General features: G+C 46.1%; 1 protein-coding gene across 2 annotated transcripts in view; it reads right to left on the bottom strand.

The window, feature by feature from the left end:
• Positions 1-441: 441 nt before the first annotated feature.
• Positions 442-18750, bottom strand: part of LOC6550549 — a 29889-nt gene continuing 11580 nt past the window's right edge. For both annotated transcript variants that reach the window (XM_001977945.3, XM_026981870.1), the window contains exons 3-5: positions 10378-10501; positions 2970-5007; positions 442-2810 (exon numbers count right to left, since the gene is read on the bottom strand). In XM_001977945.3, coding sequence (XP_001977981.1) covers positions 705-2810; positions 2970-4889 — 4026 coding nt within the window. In that variant the 5' untranslated portion in view covers positions 4890-5007; positions 10378-10501 and the 3' untranslated portion in view covers positions 442-704. The remainder of the gene's footprint in view (positions 2811-2969; positions 5008-10377; positions 10502-18750) is intronic.

The raw sequence follows: 18750 nt of genomic DNA, 5'->3' as shown, positions 1-18750 counted from the left end.
AGTTCGTAAACGGCAATCTGTAATCAAATTATGTTCGTTTCCTCATATCAAGCGTTTCGTCGTTGGTTGACTCATATTATTTGCATTTGAATTTGCATTTCCATTGCCATCGTCATATCATATACAACACACTTAATATTTCAGTTACAATAAAAAAAAAAAAACGTTACTCACGATACCAGTAGGCGCTGCTTAGAGGCTACTTAACTTACATAATCGAGTATCACTAACAATATGTATCGTTATTTATTTATTTAGTACTTGTTATTTCTTTGCCATTTATAAATTCTCTACAACACGACGTACTTGTACACAAAACATCAGTTTTCATAAGTACAATTTCAAAAAAAAGGGACTCATATATAGTATATATATTTATATATATATATATATATATATATGTTGTATGTATATTTATGTATAGAAAAAAAAATGCTAGTTGATCCATCTAAATATTTTTATTTTAGCATTAGCCTAAGTGAAGTATTTTCGTATTTATGAGCGGCAGACGATCTTCGATCTTCGATCCTCGATGTGAGCTCCTCGATGAGCAATGCATTTTCCATATATATATGTGTATATATAGATCAAGATACACATATCCGTGTATCTGCATATCTGACTTCCAAAGTGTGTGCGCCGCTTGACATGGGCGGTTCCTAGTGATAAAATGCCAACGCCTTGGCATAGTACGAGGTACATGGTCATGATATGCGATCGGGACTCTGCCGCTGGCCCGAATCCTCGGTGATGCCCGTGGTATCGCCGGCATGCGCCGGATGGGCACAGTGATCCGGTGACCTGGACTGCGATCGGGATCTCTTCGGCGGTGGCGTTATCGAGTGCTGTGAATTTGAGTCGGAGGAGGTGCGTCGACAGAAGGGACTGAGGCCGCCCATTCCGGCGACGGCGGCGGTATTGCCAGCACTGGCGGCCAGCATGTGCGGCGTCAGTTGGGGGAATCTCGGCATGCGCGGCAGTCCGGCAAAGAGGAGCGGACTCGCGCCGCTGCCGTGGCTCAGAAATAGGCGGGGACTGGGTGGGGAGCCATCGCCGGCGATCAGCGGATAACCAGCGTGGCCATGTCCAACGGCGAAACGATGCTGCAGTGCCTCAAAGCAGAGCGGCACATTCAGTCCATGTGCATGGGCACCGGCGCAAATGCGCGCCAGGATCTCCGCCTGAATGCTGCCCACCGCCGCTGGATTCACAACACCACCACCAGCACCACCAGCACCACCAGCACCACCGCCGCCGCCGCCTGCCGCTGAGCCCACCATCGCCGAGTGATGGAAGCCGCTCTTGTTATTATTCAAATTGAGACTCATTAGCTCCAGGAGCGGATCCGTTGCGGGCATCACGGGTGCATGGAGTAGTCCATGATCGTCGCTGGTCGACAGCAGCTTGCGATGCAAATTGAGATTCGAGCTGTGACGATCGCGGCTGCGTTTCGAGGGAAACGCGGCATTGCAGCCATCTATATTGCACTTGTGGTGCAGCTTGAGGTGGACGCTCTGGTGGTGCGTCTTGAGATGAAAGTGGTTTTGGAATATCTCACCGCAGGCGGTGCACTTTAGGGGGTTCTCCTTATCGATGGGCACCTCGGGCACTTCCGCCTCCGCCTCCACCTCCACCTCCGTTTCCGGTTCCGGCTCCGGTTCGGCTTCCGGTTCGGGCTCTGTTTCAGTTTCCGGCTCCGGTTCGCGCTCCTCGAGCTCACTAGCACTCAATCCGTTGCCACTTTCACGGCGCACACTATTGGTAATATTATTATTATTGTTATTATTATTATTGTGATTGGCAGTCTTGTCGCCGGACTCCTCCGCCAGGGACTCATCGCCGCCCATCAGCTCCTGCTTGATGCGCACATAGCGGTTCTCATCCGCCTCGTAGTTGATCTCGTCCAGCGGCTCCAGTTTGATGGCGGCCGCTGCCCGTGATAGATCCAGTGTGGTGTCCACCGGCCTCGACTCCTGTTCCTGTTCCTGATCCTCTTCCTCGTTGTCCTCCTCCTTGTCAGCTGGCCTCGTTTCTTGCTCCTCCAGTTTCATTTCCGGTTTGGATGCCGACACTTCGGGATTTGGTTCAGGTTCCTGCTCCTGCGCCCGCTTCCGTGGCTGACCCGGCTCCTGCTCCAGTTCCTGATCCTGATCATGCTCCTGATCCTCATCCTGATCCTGTTCCGTCTTAATGCAGAGACCCACCGGCCTGAGATCACCGTAGGGCGTGAGGGGTGGCGATGGTATCGACTTGGTGGACTCGCCCACCTCCGATTCTTTGGCGGATGCGGCGGCCTGCGCGGGCAGACGCACCTTCTTAATGGACAGATCGGCGGCCACATCGTAGTCGATTGAATTCTCGCCCGAATTCTCATCCGATTGCACAGGACATCGGACTGGATTCTGGCTCTTGCGTTTCCGTTTATTGGCCGCCATTTGGGCGAGGGCGTGGGCGTGCCCAAGCGAGTGGGCGTGGCCGTGCGGGAGACCGTGGGCGTGGGTATGGGCGTGGGCGTGGCTGTGGGCGTGGGCGTGGGCGTGGGCGTGGGCATATGTGTGGCACTCCTCAAGGCCGGACTGGACAACCTTGCCCGGACTGGATTGCTCTTTGGTTTGACTCAGGCTGGACACCGCCGATGTGGAGCGCTCGTCGCTCTCGTCGTTCTCATTCTCATTATCGTGTTCGTGGTCCAGCGGCATGCTATCGATCTCGTCGCCAACCACAACGATGCCATCGGGATCATCGTCATCTTCGTCCTCGTCGCCGTCAGCCTCGTCGTCCTCGTCGTCGCCGGCCATGTGGATGCCAACCTGCAAAGGAACAATGGAAAATGTTATTGTATAAATGTGTAAAAATATCTGAAAGATATACTAGGTTTCATCTTGTATGGACAACATGTCGGATGTGTAATATTTATTAACCCAAACCATAAGTGAGATAGATTTCCCCAAGAATGAGATGTAGCCTACCTCCAATATCTCGTCGTCGTCCTCATCCTCAGTGTGCTCGTTCTCCAGCGCCAGCTTACGTCGTTGACCCTCGAAGCGTCCGGCATCCAAGTAGGATCTCTGCAGATAATCCTGTCCGTGCTTCAACTCCAGGGCGCCGACTCCAGCTCCTGCTGCCGCACCCGAGCCGCCCAGCGCATGATGCCGCATATCTGGTGGCGGCGTCAGCAGCGGGAAGCTGCCGAAGGGTGCCAGACCCGCCATGAGACCATTGGGCGCCTGGAGCAATAGCGGATGCGGTTGCGCACTGCGTCCATCGTGCGGCGAGATTTTGCGTCGCAGATGCGGCGAGTGGAGCTTGGGATTCGGATTGGCGCTATGGCGATTCCGCGATCGCCTCGAGCTGAACATCATGCTGCAACCGTCCACCGTGCACTTGTGCATCTCCCTGAGATGCACCGCCGAGAAGTGAATCTTTAGAGCACCCTTGTCGCAGAAGGTCTTCAGACAGACATTGCACTGCACTCGCTTTTTGCCCGTCACCGGATTGATGAACTGGGTGCCCAAATTTGCGGGCATCGAGCCCCATTGCCGCTTGCCACCGCCGCCGCCAACGGATCCTCCATTGCCACCGCCACCACCACCACCTCCTCCTCCGCCCGGTGAATGCGGCGTCTTTCGACTCGCCCGCATATTGGAGGACAAGGCCAGGCGGGTCATGCGCTGCGAACTGGAGCATGATCCCGATGCGGATCCCTTATCGCTGCTCCGCTGCTGCTTGCCGGAGGACTCCTCCACGGATCCGGCGCCCGAACTGGAGCCCGAACCCGATCCTGATATGGAGCCCGACCCGGAACCCGCCTGGTGCTGATGCTGATGCTGATACGGGCCCACAACTGAGGGCGGCGATGGTGGGGATCTGGAATCGGGCGGCGGTGGTGGCGGTGGCGGCGGCAGGTGATAGGCCATGGCCATTGCATTGAAGAACTGGTTCCGATGCAGGTGATGCTGGTGCTGCTGCTGCTGCTGCTGCTGCTGACTGTGGTGATGGTGTTGTCCGAACTCCGTGGGACTCTGCGGCAGCGGCAAGGGACCACCAAATGCGCCCAGCGCCGCCGCCGAGCTGATTTTCCGAAAGTCAAACGGTTGCATGTTCTGCAAATCACTCAGCGGATTCATGGCACTCGGCTCGTGCGTGGGCGTACTGTTGCCCGTTCCAGTGCCCGAGCCGGTGCTGCTACTATTGTTATTATTATTGTTGCTATTATTCCTACTGGCCGCCGCCGTTAGCTTCTGCTGCAATTGATTCTGCAAATGCAGCTGGGCGTGGGCCAGCTGCGAGAAGTGGACGCTCATCGATTGCGCCGACGATGTCTGCTGGATGCTGCCGGAGGAGCGGGACGGCGACTGGTGACCGCCCGCGTTCGCATTCAGGGCGAGGGGATGGCGCAAGGGCAGCGCCAGTGGCAGCGGATGCGGATGCGGATGCAGATGCGAATGCGAATGCGGATGCGAGTGCTGGTGCTGGTGGATGGGGTGCGTCGTCAAGGGCAGCGGCGGCAGGGGCGGCGAACTGCGGCGGCTGGGGGTCATCACCATTGAAGCGGGTGAGGATTCGCGGCTTAGGTGCACGTTCCCTCCACCGGTTGGCAAATGTGGGTGGTGCTGATGATAGCGGTGGTGGTGCTGGTAGGGGAGGTGATGCTGGCTCTGTTGCCTCTCATGACCTTGCAGTGCGTGGCGATAGGAGGCGGATACAGTGGCGGGCAGGTGGTACAACAACGATGCCGACGTAGACGTCGATGGAGGCGGTGGCGGACTAACCGAGCCGCCGGCGGCCAAACGATGAACTTCAGTGGCGGCGGCGCGAGGATGCGGATGCGGTTGCGGTTGCGGATGCGGATGAAAGTGCGGCGAGTGCTTCTCGTGGCCAATATTCATCAAGCGGCGGCTTAGGAACAACAATTAATCTGTAGACTTTTGACGATACATTGGACTAGATGCGGCATTTAGGTTTCCAGTAGTTGGGTGCGCTGTGCTATGGACTTCTGTCGATTCGCTGCAAGTGGAGGAAAATGCAGATTGTTAATAATAATGTTACAATTATCGAAATCTCAAAAAAATACATATTTAACTCTATGTAGTCCCCACCAAGAAACACAATTAAAACCCAACGAAAGCAGTGCTAAAATACCAATTCCTGATAGTAGAAGCGTTTCAATGTATTTGTCTAATCAATCATTTTTTTTACTTCAAGGTACTGAAGTCTTTTTATTATTTATTTATTCAATGACACTTTTGTATTCTTATTTGCTGCCAGCAATAGCTATCTTCTGCTTAAAAGTCTGGCGAAAGCCGAGTGTCACAACGTGTATACTTATGTACGGGTATACAAATACTCTGCCAGTACCTCGGGTATTATAATTTGAATTAATTTCGCCCGACTTTGCGGTGACCAAGTGTGTGGCATTTAAGCGATCTGGGGAGCAGCGTGTCTGAGCGCCTCGCAGCCACGTATCTTCCACCATCTCAAACATTGTCAAGGAGTTTCCACCGAAACCGCCTAACGAAGTGGCCACAACTCGATGGTGCGGACCACGGACCAGGGACCACGGACCATCATGCCATCAAGCCATCATGCCGTCATACCAGCGGACCTCCCAGACACCACACATCATCCACAACCACACCGTGCATACACGAGTACAGATGATTATTGAAAATAAAAATAAGAATAATGATGTGACAAATTCTGAGTGGTCACTTCACGTCTTTAGAAGGAGGGATGGCGAGGGAGCTGAAGAGTCGTCGCATGGCAGAGGGACAGGGGACAGGGGGACACTTGTAGACACACACACACACACACACACACACACACACACACACGCACACATATATACACACACATGGAGAGCCGGCGTGACATGACAATGCGATAGTGTGTGCAGAAGACGCTCTTCGCGCTGTCGTCTACGGCCACTTGAAGTGCCCATGTCACATTCTTCTGTGCCGGCATCACCACACCACACAAGAGCTGAAGACTGAAGACTCCAGACTGGCGATCTTCGAACCGATACGATACTATACGATCCGATACGACACGATACGATGCGAACCGATACGAACCGATACAATCTGAGGCGACCCGACTAGATCGGAGTTCCCGAAAACGAATTCAAATCGATAGGGCTGTGATCGTGGTACTCAACTCAACTGAACTCAACCCAACACCACTGCCACTTCCACTTCCACATCAAGATGAAGATCGAGGCCGAGCGATCGCGTTCGTCATTACGCGCGACCTCTTGATGATCCCATGCGATGAGTGCCGTGCCGATTGCGACGAATACTTAAATACGAGTATTCAAAAAGAAGGTTCAGCCTGCATGCGCGCAAATCCAAATCCTTCTCCAAAACACAAACAGAATCCAGTTTTTGCTAATTCGTACATGAACTAATAGAAGGGAACTTCTTAAACGCTTCCTTCTCATTCAAAAAATGATTGCATTTTTTTTTCTTTGATATCTTTGATATATTATATACACATTCAACAAATAAATCCCATTAAAAAACAGTAGACATAACAAATACCCTAGGGCGACATGCAATGATATATGTATGTATGGCAAATGACAAATTGTACGATTAAATGTGTATCAAAAACTGCAGCTATGGAAACTTTCGCTGCTATTATTATTATTTTTTTTTTAATCTCTCGCCTGCCTTCGGACAGTGCCATTTGGCATTGGGGAACTTTTGCATGATATATGTCATCTTGGCAAGTCATTTAAATGGTATACAAATTGTTTTTTAATTGCCACCTGTTCGGGCTGCTGTTGTAACGACATTTATTACGATTACGTTTCTGTTCGGATCTCTGTGTAGGGGACTTTTTACCGGCATTTAGAACCGGAGATGCACGACGACGCGGCAGCTTTTAATTGCTTTCAGTTGATATTTAATTTGATATTTTTTCTTACCTATTTTGCCTTCTATATTTGTGATTTGACACGTTCCGAATCTGAGCGTTCTCAGTTCTGACCAAACCAGTTTTCCATCGGCATACTACATAGTGTGCGAGTTGTGTGTATCTGAACCCATCTGCTCTGGGTACTGAGTGCATAAAAGTGACAGTTTGCACCGAGAATTATTGAAGCTTCTATAATTCTGACTATATTGGGGTTCATAGTCCCAAGTAGTTGGATCTTTTTCAGTTACATTGTATTGTATTACAGTGCATCAGATAAAGAAAGATATGTTTTCCAACTAGAATACATGTGCTCGTCCAAAAATTCAACTGTATTCTATTTTTTTAAATGGATGACGGACTTAAATGGAACCTTATTTAAATGTTATTTTTAGATGGTTGCTCGAAAATGTGTTTAAGTGAGATTTATAAGCCAAATTTGTGACGGATGCCTAACATAAAAAAAAAAAAATGCAGCTCACCCAAATACGGCAATCATATGTTTGTTAGCACCGATCGATGCTGTTGGGCAATTTGTATCCGAAGGTTTCATCGACATTTATGAAGCTCTTGCAAGAAGACAGACGAGAATCTGTCCGAGATGAGAACTCCTTTTAATTTCGTATTTCACATGAAACTCATTTTCGTCTCATAACAAAATTGCCGCTAAGCTGCGAGCTGCGAGCTGCGAGCTGCGAGCTGTTCACTCTGCGTATCCACCGAAACGAACAAAGGAGAAGAAAAATGGCATTCCAGACACCAATCATGATTATTATTGGCTTTATCGCATAGAATCGGCGGCGGCAGCCGTCATAAGGAACATTTTCTTAACGCATTTCCAAAGTCATAAAGCAGCGGCGGTCATAAATGCGTGTTAAAGTCGAACAACAGAACGTTTTTTCTTATTATTTTTTTTTTTTTTCTGAAATGTCAACCATTAAACACGAAAAAGCCGATCCAAGGCGATCGTTCTCACAGATCCAATCCGATCCCATAAGATCCAACAAAGCAGCCCGAGTCCCCATTCCCCGCGACTCTATTTTGTAAAAATGTATTTATGAAACACATTAAAAGTGTCAACACGGCTTGCCGCACATGAGATATGTTTGGCAAGTTGCCTTCTCTGTCAAAGCCGATGTTAAAGCCAACCAACCGCCTGCCCCTTTTGATATTTTTTGTCCAGATCTCCAGTAGTATCCCCCCACCAAGCCGCCCATTAAACCCGAAGACTGAAACCCCAATCCCAATTCGAACCCATGGCACCACTTCAGTTCTGATTATGAACGCCTCTGAATCGCCCCGACTGCTGCCGAACAGGGCTTAACAAAGTGATTCCAACATAAACTTACTACTTCTCTGTTCTCTGTTCTCGTTTTTATTTTATTTAGTATTTTTTTTTTTTTTTTTTTTTTTGGTGTTTTTTGTTTTTCCTGCGCTTTTTGTTCTGTTCGTATGCAAATCCCCTGCGGGATCGTTGACGAAAGCCGCTGGGCTGCACCGTCGGTAAAAATTCACAAGGAGAGGAGCGCCAACATCGAGCGGTGTTCAATGGCAGGACACGAACATGAACATGGATCCCGGACCTAAATCAGGGATACTGGGGTTCGCTATTGGTGCTGCGACTGTGATTGGGCGACAAATGCGGCGTTCGTGCAGAGAAAATATTTATTTTCATGAAATTATGAGCGATAACACTTAAATTCTTGTAATTAGTGGCTTGTTCGTCTTTTATTGTATCAACACTTGCGTTCGTCTAAACGCATAGTTGTTTACAAATAATGCAGTTTCTAAGTATTTCATAATCAAAACTATTTTGTGATTTGTACAGAAATATATTGCTTGTTATAAGGCTTACTTTCCTTTCTATTATGGAATTAGCGAATAAGAACAGAAACTTTCTGCTCGTCGGGCAGGTGAGAAACCGAAATCTAAAGTACACTCACAGAAAAGGTTTCTTTAAGCGAAGCAACTGAACTATAAAAATTGAACCAGGAAGAGAAATTCACTGACTATCGCCTACACAGAAGGAAAGAAGACATTATTTGTGCATTGAACAAACCAAGTTAAGTATAGTTTAGTGCGTGCAATTTGCTTTTGATACCGAACATCACTGCTAATAACTCGGAAAATGGATTGTAGCGACTGCATTTCGCATGCACTTCTAAGGTAATTGAAATCCACCTACTATTTTCTTTCGGTGCATGCTCTGGCGCTACTTGGAACCTCGGCCGACTGTCGCTGCCGATCAGACGTGATGTTTGGGTTTGGGTCGCCTGGCAGGGGTCCGCTCTGAATGCGCCCCGGATCTGGCTCCCCGTATCCTCGACCTGATTCAGTCTGCCAGAATGGTCGTAATCCGGGGCTTAGACTGTGTTTTAAGTGGATAGGTCGGTAAGCCCTGAAGCGCAAACACGAAGCCGCATCAACATCATCGAATGGAAAGTGTGATGTTGGGGCTACTGGATCTATTGGGGTTTTCTGAGGCAGCATCTGCTTTTATACCTTTTTTTGTTTTGTAAAGAAATGAGAGCGTTTAAGTGGAAGGACCAGTGGTTTTCAGTTAAAGTTAGCGAATTCAAGCTAAAGTTGGGGTTGACAGGCGCAAGCCTTTTTAATGTGACAAAAATTTCAGGTCTTTAAATTTAAAAGGCTGAAGAAGCGCCCTCCAATTCAAAAGTTTCAAAATGCGTTACCCTTTAACTTTCAAAATGATATTTTCCCCCTCAAGTTAGTGAATGAAGCAAAATATGCTTGCCTTCCAGCAATGGAGTATTATTTTCAGATCTCTTAGCGTTCAAGGGACACTAGTGATCTGCCGGGTTTTTTGTGTTCAGTTTTTTTTTGTATTTACTTATCGGTTTTTGGGGCGTCACCAAGATGATGTCCAAACTGCGACTTGAAATGCGGACCATTCAGCCAAGTTGGCACAGGCTATTCAGCCATCTCATAGGCTTGGCCGTGGCATTTTTGGTTAAAAGAGCCTCTACCAAAAGTACGCCGAACTGATCTCAAGTAAACCACAAAAGCCATTCTTGTTTGTAGCCGGGAGCAAAATCAACGATTGATTGAAGGAAAGGAAAGGCAAGGAGGTTTGAGGCTGGGGCCACAAAACTGTGGCCATAACCATCGAGGCTAAAATAAAAAAAAAAAACTTAAAAAAATAAAATAAAAAAAAACTAAAGCTAAAAACTGATGATAAAAACCGAGGCTGAAACCGAGGCGGCGGCGGCTTTGTTCATCTGCTACAAGCATCGCATTTAATGAGATTTATATCAGTTTTTAATAGCTTTGTGACTCTATTGTGCCCGGTCCGTATCTAAAGCAAATCTGGAGTCATCTTGTCGGGGCGATAGAGATATACAAATTAGTCTGCCGAGACATTGTCGAAATAATGGCCTAAAAGTGACCGGTATGAGGAAGTCGAGGAAAGCGAATATCATCTACTCGTATACTGCAACTTACGTCTTCATGTGGCCGTGGACCGACTTCCTGAAGTGCGTTGTATATGGATATATTTATATATGTGTATATAAATATATAAGTCTTCGGCTTGGTATAGATCGGAGTATGGAGCTCCACGGCAGATCTGAAAGAAAAATGAGAGGAAGGCGATGAGAAACGAGTGGTTAGCTATAGCCGATCACGATCTAACAACAAGTTTTAATGATTTATGCCAACACGTCCGTCAAAATGTCAAATTCTTGGGCACACATCAACAATTCGACACATTTCACACATCGATGCCAAAAACCAAATCTCTTCGGGATTGCCGCAATGTTGGAGTCAACAATATTTGTATGCTTCAGCCCCACCCCACCGCCAGTGCCACGAAAATTGTGTTAATTTAAATCAAATGACAAAATATAATAAACGACCATAAAATTTAATCCGAGTCTTTTCTAAAAAGGTACGAAAAATGTGCCAAGTGATTGAGCACACAAAAGTTGTAAAGTCGACTAATGTACTCACTTCTCGGTTTTTTTGTGTGTTCATAATTAAATGCATTTACGATTGAATCATGAAAACAGTTGACTTTAAGATGTCTTTGATTTATATTTTACTTTACAGCAAACCTCATTTAATATCCATTGCAATACCCATTTTTATAGGATACACAGTTGTCTACTGCACAAACAAGTAGCCATGTGTATATGCACCAAAATCCTATACCAACTATAGATGCAGTGCTGCCAAATCAAAGAAAATGCTGGATAAGAACCAAATTTTAAGCCATAAAAATTGTATTCTAGGCGTACTAGGTGTACTAGGCGTATAAGTGATTAAATTTTAATGAGTTAAAATAGACAGGAGTTACTTTTGCCCATGAGCTTATATTCTTAGCACAGTTCAATTTCAGAAATGAAACATATATTTGAAATCATCTCCAATGTAGAGTGTTTCACATACAGCATGTCTGCGTATGACACAAAGGCGAAAAATGAAAACCAATTAAACAAGCTAATCATTTTATTGTCATTAGCACCGGCAGCAACAACACTTACAATGAAAAAAGAAGAAGTCAAATTTAAACGGCTTATTAGCATTACCATTTAGGTGTTATCGTCAGTTATGGCCATTGTGTGTTTGTAAAGAGAAAACCAGTGCCCATGAATATGTGCACTTTGTATATACCCTCAAAGTACGTAAACAAAATAGCATCTGATATATGTCTCTTCGGAAGACTAGATCATGCATTTTGTTTATATTGTTGCATCAAACTATTATTTTCTTCCGATTTGTTCTTTTTCTTGGTTGTAAGAGATGGCAGGGTATTCTGTACATCGGCTTGCATTTATTTATCTATCGTCTTTACTTTACTTAAGTCTTGGACAGTTAACAGTTTTAACTGCGCAAGTATTGGGTCAACCTATTAGCGCAATTATCAGCTTCGTACACGTATTATACTAGTGACAGCGGCCCATGTCAACCAGGCAAATCAACTCGCTTTGAATATATAACGCAATAGTCTGATAACAGTGTATTCATTGCATCATCTAGGCTTACATGTATTTTTGCAGCCCACATTAGAGTGGGCGTGGCAACATTCGGAAACAAACTTGCGCTGCGTCGATGTCTCTGGAAGCTGCATGCTTAATCTCAACATTCCAGCTTTTATAGTTCCTGAGATCGAGACGTTTATACGGACGGACGGACAGCCGGACGGACGGACGGTTCGGCTCGGCTATACTTTATATACTTTATACTTTTATGGTTGAAAAAAAAATACATTACAAATAAATTTGAATGCAGATTTTTAGAGAATTGCGCCAGATAAGTTGATTAAGCGATTAAGATAAGTTGAGTTATGAATTTCTACATCATCATGATGTAGACATGACCAGTTTGACTCGGCAATTGATTCTGATCAAAAATATACTTTATTTGGTCGGAAACGCTTCCTTTTGCCTGTTTCATACTTTTCAACGAATCTAGTATACCCTCTTACTCTACGAGTAACGGGTATAACAATTGTTGAATTTGTCACGAGCAGACAACAACCCCAAATTAAAATCACGCAAACATAACATTCGCTTAGTTTAGAGCAAAAAATATATACAGAGGGTATGACCACTTGGTTGGGTCGCTGAAGTATTGATTGATTAATGAACTGAATATTTCATGTGTCCGGTGGTGCCTTGTATTTTCCCTTACTGGTGACATTATCCTTGACCAGAGCGAAACGTCTCGTTCTTGATCCTTCCGCCCGGCACGACTATTGCTGCCCCGTTGACATTGTAATTGAATCAATAATAAAATCAAAATGTACGACGATGACAATGACACTTGGATTTCGATTTCGATTTCGACTTCAACTCCGACTTTCCGGCTCCGTCTGGACAGAAACGCCTGTCCTCCGCTTTCGCGTCTGTCTCTGAATCCATGTCCGTGTTCGTTTCGCTGTCCGTGTCATCGTGTCATCATTTCAGCATTTCAGCACAAGGAACGGCAACGTCACCATCGCCGGCTCTCGAGTGCCGGACCCCCCTTTTTGAAATACGCTGGGTATGGGTGTAGGCATCGAACTTGGTTTACGATTCGGCCGGGTCAGATCTACTCCATATACATATGTGGCTACACAGAAAGAAACTCAATATGGCTCAAATGAATACCACAAAAAAAAAAAAAATTCTAAGATTCTAAGATTAGAGCAACAATGACACAAAAATGCTATTAGATTGAGGCCGCAGCTTTAGGATCTGCTAGTTGATTTCAAGTCATTCAACGCTTGCAAAAATACTAGAAGTTGCCTAGAGTTCAGATGGCAAGCTTTGTGAGCATTGGATTCACTGGGCAATACTCTACAATAAGAGGGTCTATTAAAATGGAATTGGAAAATACGTAGGAACATTGTGACATCAAGCAGTGAGTATGGTGCTGTTTGATATGCTTGTTGTTTGCAGGGCGAACGTCAATGCTCAATCAATGACTTCGACTGGCTGTCTGACTAGCAGACTTTCCTCGCCGAGTGCATGCTTGTGTCTTTCGTTTTAGAATTTGTTATAATGTGTACGAGTATATACATATTTCATTTTTGAACTGTCTCCCTGACAGCCCACGAACGTTTTGAGTGACGTACAAAACGATGTCGTGTTGTCGTGCCACGGATTCGACTTCGCGTTCGACCAGGTTGACTTTTTGTCGTTTCTCCTCCGCTTTTGGCGTTTAAGTATATATGGGGTATAGTATATATAGTCTCAGTCGCAGTCGCAGTCGAATCGACGGACATGGCAATGGTGACTTTGACTTGAATGCGCCAGGCGAGCGATTTCTCGAGTGGGACGTCAAATCAGCTGAACTTTTCATTAAGGCCTTTTGAGATTCGGCATTAACCCTTTGGTGAACCGTCCCTGTCACCCTGTCGTTTTATTATTATATAGCCGGTGCTGTTGCAAGTGATCAGGGAACCCATTAGCAGTTGATTCGTGCCAAGCCAAAGCGAACCAACGAGCTGAAGAAGCTCGGCGGCGAACGACTTGACTTTGTCAGCGGAATGACAACCCGGTATAAATCACAATAATATGTTCTATGTCAGGAGTGTGGCAAATCTGGCGGGCTTTCGGCCACAATCAGCATATTAAGAATATGTCCTTTAAGTTCGTTGTCAGTTAGTTACACTTTTGGAATGTGGCAGGTCCTTAAATGCCCATGGAAATTTGTTGAACATCCGTTTCCGGTTTGCTGGCTCATCTCTTGCATGATGGGATTTTAATTGAATTTCAATTACTCCATATAGAAAGAAACATTCTACGAGGCTCAACAGGGGATCCTATATATATAAATATTATGTTTTTTATTGTGTGTATTTTGCGTGCTAGCCAAGAGTTTAATCCCATCAAACATAATGATACCATTTCATTATCAGCTCACGTCTGACTTCCAACTCTTTTGTCAACACTGGCCGCGAGGCTTTCAGGCTTTCGGGGGAAAAGCGACCAGGACAGGGTCTGGAAATGGGACTGCAATTGGGGACCTGGCATTGGCCTGTGCGCGTTTGTTTTTTTTTTTTTTTTGGGTTTCTGCCAGGTTTTTTTTGTTTTTGAAAGGCAGCCGTCATGGCGGTGTCAGTAGTTTTGCCGGCTGGCCGGCGAGCCGAGTTTAGCTGAACTGAGCTGAGCTGAGCTGAGTCGAGCGACCAGGCCTCATACTGGCAGACAGTCAGTCAGCCAGTCAGTCAGCCAAGTCAGCGATTCACAAAGGAAACACTTGAGAAGTGAACATGTTAACGGGAGAAATAGTTCGTCGCCTCCTCCAATCCGAACCGAGGCCGCAAAGGAGCCGGCATGGATGGTATTCAGCATGGAGTATGGAGTATACAGTGTATGTGCGGCCATATATGGTGGTGCTTTTATCATGCTGCAGGTGAGGAAGAAGGTGCATTGTGTCGCCCGAACCCGAACCCGTACCTCAAACTCAAACCCGAAGCCAAAAACACTTGCGAGAGTCACTCGAGAGCTGTCAATCCGAAAAAGCTGAAATAAAAACGAGAAAAAAACGAGGAAAAACGCCAGCGAATAAGGTAAATACAAATGGGCGGCAGACGATGTCGGCAAGGCAAAAAAAAAAAAAAAAACACAAGCCGAAAAAGTCAAGGGTAGCGTCAAGTCGAGTGGAGTCAAAAGGCCCAGTTCCCAGTTACCACACTTCTCAGTCCACAGTTCTCAGTTCTCAATCCTCGCTACTCAGTCCCCCAATCATCCAGTCTCAGTCCCATTCCCATTCCGAATCCCAATCCTCATTGCCCAGAGTTCCCATTTTCGATCCGAAGCTGGATCTGCTGGATCTGGACACACTCGTAGCTGGATCGCTGGATCGGTGGATCGCGGCGCAACGTTATTAGCTCTCGTACCAGTTTTCATCCAGGGGCGTTCCGCTCGGAGGGCATTAAATGATTATCTGGCTCTGTCATGCCACTGAGATCGGTCTCGAAAATTATGCGAATTTCATACTTTAGGGGGCATGTTCTCCTTGTTTCTGTCTGGTCTGTCTCTTGTGTTTATGTTATTTCTCGTCTCTACCGTGCGTTGGCATTCATCTTCCACCGTGTGTCCCGTGTCCCGTGTCCCATGTCCTGTGTCCAGTGTCCTTTTCGTTTCAGTTTCAGTTTCGACTTCTCCATCTGATATCGATATTATTACTACTCGCTCGACATGTAACCGAAGCGATTTGATTAAGAACCACATTCGGCAGCAGGTGTAACTGAAGAAACACCATCGTTTGTTATGTAGTGAGGAGTTCTTTGTGGACACTGTGCAGTTCAGTTGAATCTAATGGTCGAATTCACGACTGAATATTTGAACTTTATCAATCGTAAATGTTTTAATTGCTTTATGTGAAGATTGCTTAAGATTGATGGCTTATTACTATTTCATACCCTCGTTTTCTCAAGAATTTATATTCAAATGATTGGACAAATAAAAAAATTGCAATTAATGCTAACAGATTGGTTTCTAAATTAAAAACACTACACGGAACATCAAAAAACGTGTACTTCTAAAGCAGAATGTAATTTACGTTATAGAGTTTTAAAACTGAAAAAAGATGGAAACAATTTATATTAATTTATATTGATTATATAAGATTTGCATACAAGGATGACTGGATGAGGCCAAGGCGGAAATATCCGGCCGAATGGCAGCTGAAAGGTTTCCTAGGGAGCAGCTGCTGACCAAGGTTGGATGCATCTTCAGCTAGTGGAATAAAAGTTAGAGCGGAAAGCTCTTTTATCGAACTCAAGATCGTGGCAACCAGCCACTGGCGGCACTATCAAAACGAAAAGCCCTGCAGTGTCAGGCGATAGGATGCGAATATAAGATGGCAACAAATTGCCATATGGCCATGGCAATGGGTGTCTGTGATCGTCATATTCGGGTAATATTCGCTCGTAAAGGTATCACCGACCATGTTCCTCACAATGAGATAGATCCTCCGCCCTGGAAGTGAAGACGCCACCGCCACCGCCAAGAACGGCCATATAATGTGAACAGGAACAGAGGGCTGTGAACCGAAAACAGCAGGAATATCCCCCAGTCCCTCATGACCAAACCATTCCAAGCCATTCCAATCCATTCTCTCCATTCGGCGGGGTAGACCGCATACGGTGCCAAAGACTCGAAATGCAAAGTCAGTCGCAATTTCAGGGCTCACCTGCCTGCCACATCGATGCTGTGCATTTCCATTTGCATTTCCATTCGCCCCTCGACCCCCGCGATTCCTTTCCCAAACACTCGAATCCATTCAGATCTCAGGACGCATCAACCTTGTCGTCTAACACGACACCTTGTCCAGGTGAAATATATCATCTGGAGCGGGAATTTCTGATTTGGGCATGCTTATTCAAAGTGACAAAAAATCATTTCCATCGCAAGTTAATATTTGGCGTCGATTTTATGGCATAGATGGATAAAGTTAGAAGGTTAAAGGTTGGTAAAGTTAGATCTTAAAGTCGTTCAAATACAGTCACATAAATTCGGTTGAGAAAAACAAGGATGAAATCACATTGCCCATATATGCATGTACTTAGAATGCCTGTGGCATAATATTTCTTAGAAATTTATTGTCATTTTTATTCCGTGCTTCATTGCCAGCTCAGCTGGGCGAGATGAGAGCGAAGTGCCGATGTCCCTGCTCCCAGTCAGTTCAAGTCCACGTCCAGGTCCGCGTCCATCTGCATTCCCATGGCCTTTACCTTTCCCGCTCCTGCTGACAGCTTGGCTTATTGAGCCCGAGACAAGATAAGTGCTTTTGTCCACCCCCCTCCACAAGCCCCCTTCGTTTTTGATGCCTGCTGATCTACGGCTCTGCACGCGGTTGCGAATGTTAGCGCGTTTACATCCACACTCACATCCCCACTCACATCCACACTCACATCCCCACTCACAGCCAAGGAAATGGCGGGTTCAGTTCCCATTCGCACATTTTATGATGGCCCCAGATTGCCATACTTTCTAGCTCTGCCTCTGTGGAGTGATTGAATTGGATGGGTTAGGCTCCACCACATGCATATGCACATTTATAGTATACATTGGTCAATACTAAACAAAAACACAGCAAAAATAGCCGTCTCTATGGCAGGTGTCTCGTCTAACTGTTTGATTTCGTTTGCCATTGTTTTCTTGCTCGTTTTTGTATAATCCCCTTTTTTTGGCATTATCAAGCCGCAGTCATGGACCCGTCGCATCACATTGCCTCGCCATTGTGCAACGGCGGTAACTGGTTTTCCATCCATCCAGCCAGCCAGCCAGCCAACCAACCAACCAACCATCCATCCATCCAGCCAGCCAACCATCCAACCATCCGTCCATCTGTCCATCTGTACAGCCGCCCAGGCCATCCATCCATCCATCGGTCCAGCCTTCCCCTTCGCTTTATCTTTTAGCGAGAATTGCCAATCATTCGCAGCCGCAATAAAATTACATGAGTAAAATGTGTCCGCGAGCATTCGTGGTACTTGATCGTTTTTTTCAAGAGTGCGGTAATCGGTTTCAATTTCATCTTTATAGTGTTATGAAACCCAGGGCTCGCCACCTTCTCAACGCTCGAACGCAACTTGACAAAAGGAAGAGTGCTTTGGTTCGGTTTGATTTTCGTTTTGGATTCCATTGGGTGAGCTGTGGTGTGGTTCAGTGCTCGGTGGGTGGACACTGGCGTTGGGTGGGTTAGTATCCCTCCTTTAATCGGCAACATCTTGTGGCACACTGCGCGGAATTTGGGAACGCATATCGGATGGAATGGAATGCAATGGTGCACAGCATAATAACATTTTAAATATGTTTGTTTCAGTAGTTAGTCGCGTATTCACAAAATGCTCCCATATAGCTTCAATCGAAAGAGGCTTTGACCACATCAAATAATCTTAGACTACACAGGGAGAAAAGGCAATAAACAAGCAATACAAGTTCATGCTTACCTGAAATTGAACTAGCTTCAACAGTGGATAAATTTCATGTAAGCTGATTTTGGGCTATTCCTTTCGTTAAAGGTAGAAAACAGCACCGAAAAGAGTGTCCCAAGCTTCAGATACACTCTGTTTGGCCGTGCACATAATCACTATTCCCAAATTGGTCATTTTGTTCAGTGTGCTCCACCCGCTTCTCCATATTCATCTGACCGTTCTTGCCGTCCATGCCGCTGGGCTCTGCTCTATTGCTCCTCCATTTATTTAAGATGGCTGGAGCTGGGCTGGAGCTGCAGCTGGAACTGGAGTTGGGAGTCAGGAGTCAGCATTCAGCAGTCAGCAGTCAGGAGTAGAGAGCTGGGATCCCGGCCTGCGACTTGGACTCGGAGTTGAGCCTGTAAAAAGCAATTCACTGTAATTGCTTTGTGACTTATGGCCCG

Source organism: Drosophila erecta, unplaced genomic scaffold, assembly GCF_003286155.1.
Source record: "Drosophila erecta strain 14021-0224.00,06,07 unplaced genomic scaffold, DereRS2 tig00000126-arrow-pilon, whole genome shotgun sequence".
Taxonomy (NCBI): Eukaryota; Metazoa; Arthropoda; class Insecta; order Diptera; family Drosophilidae; genus Drosophila; species Drosophila erecta.
Note: the sequence above shows the minus strand (reverse complement) of the source record. Positions and strands in the feature narration are given on the sequence as shown.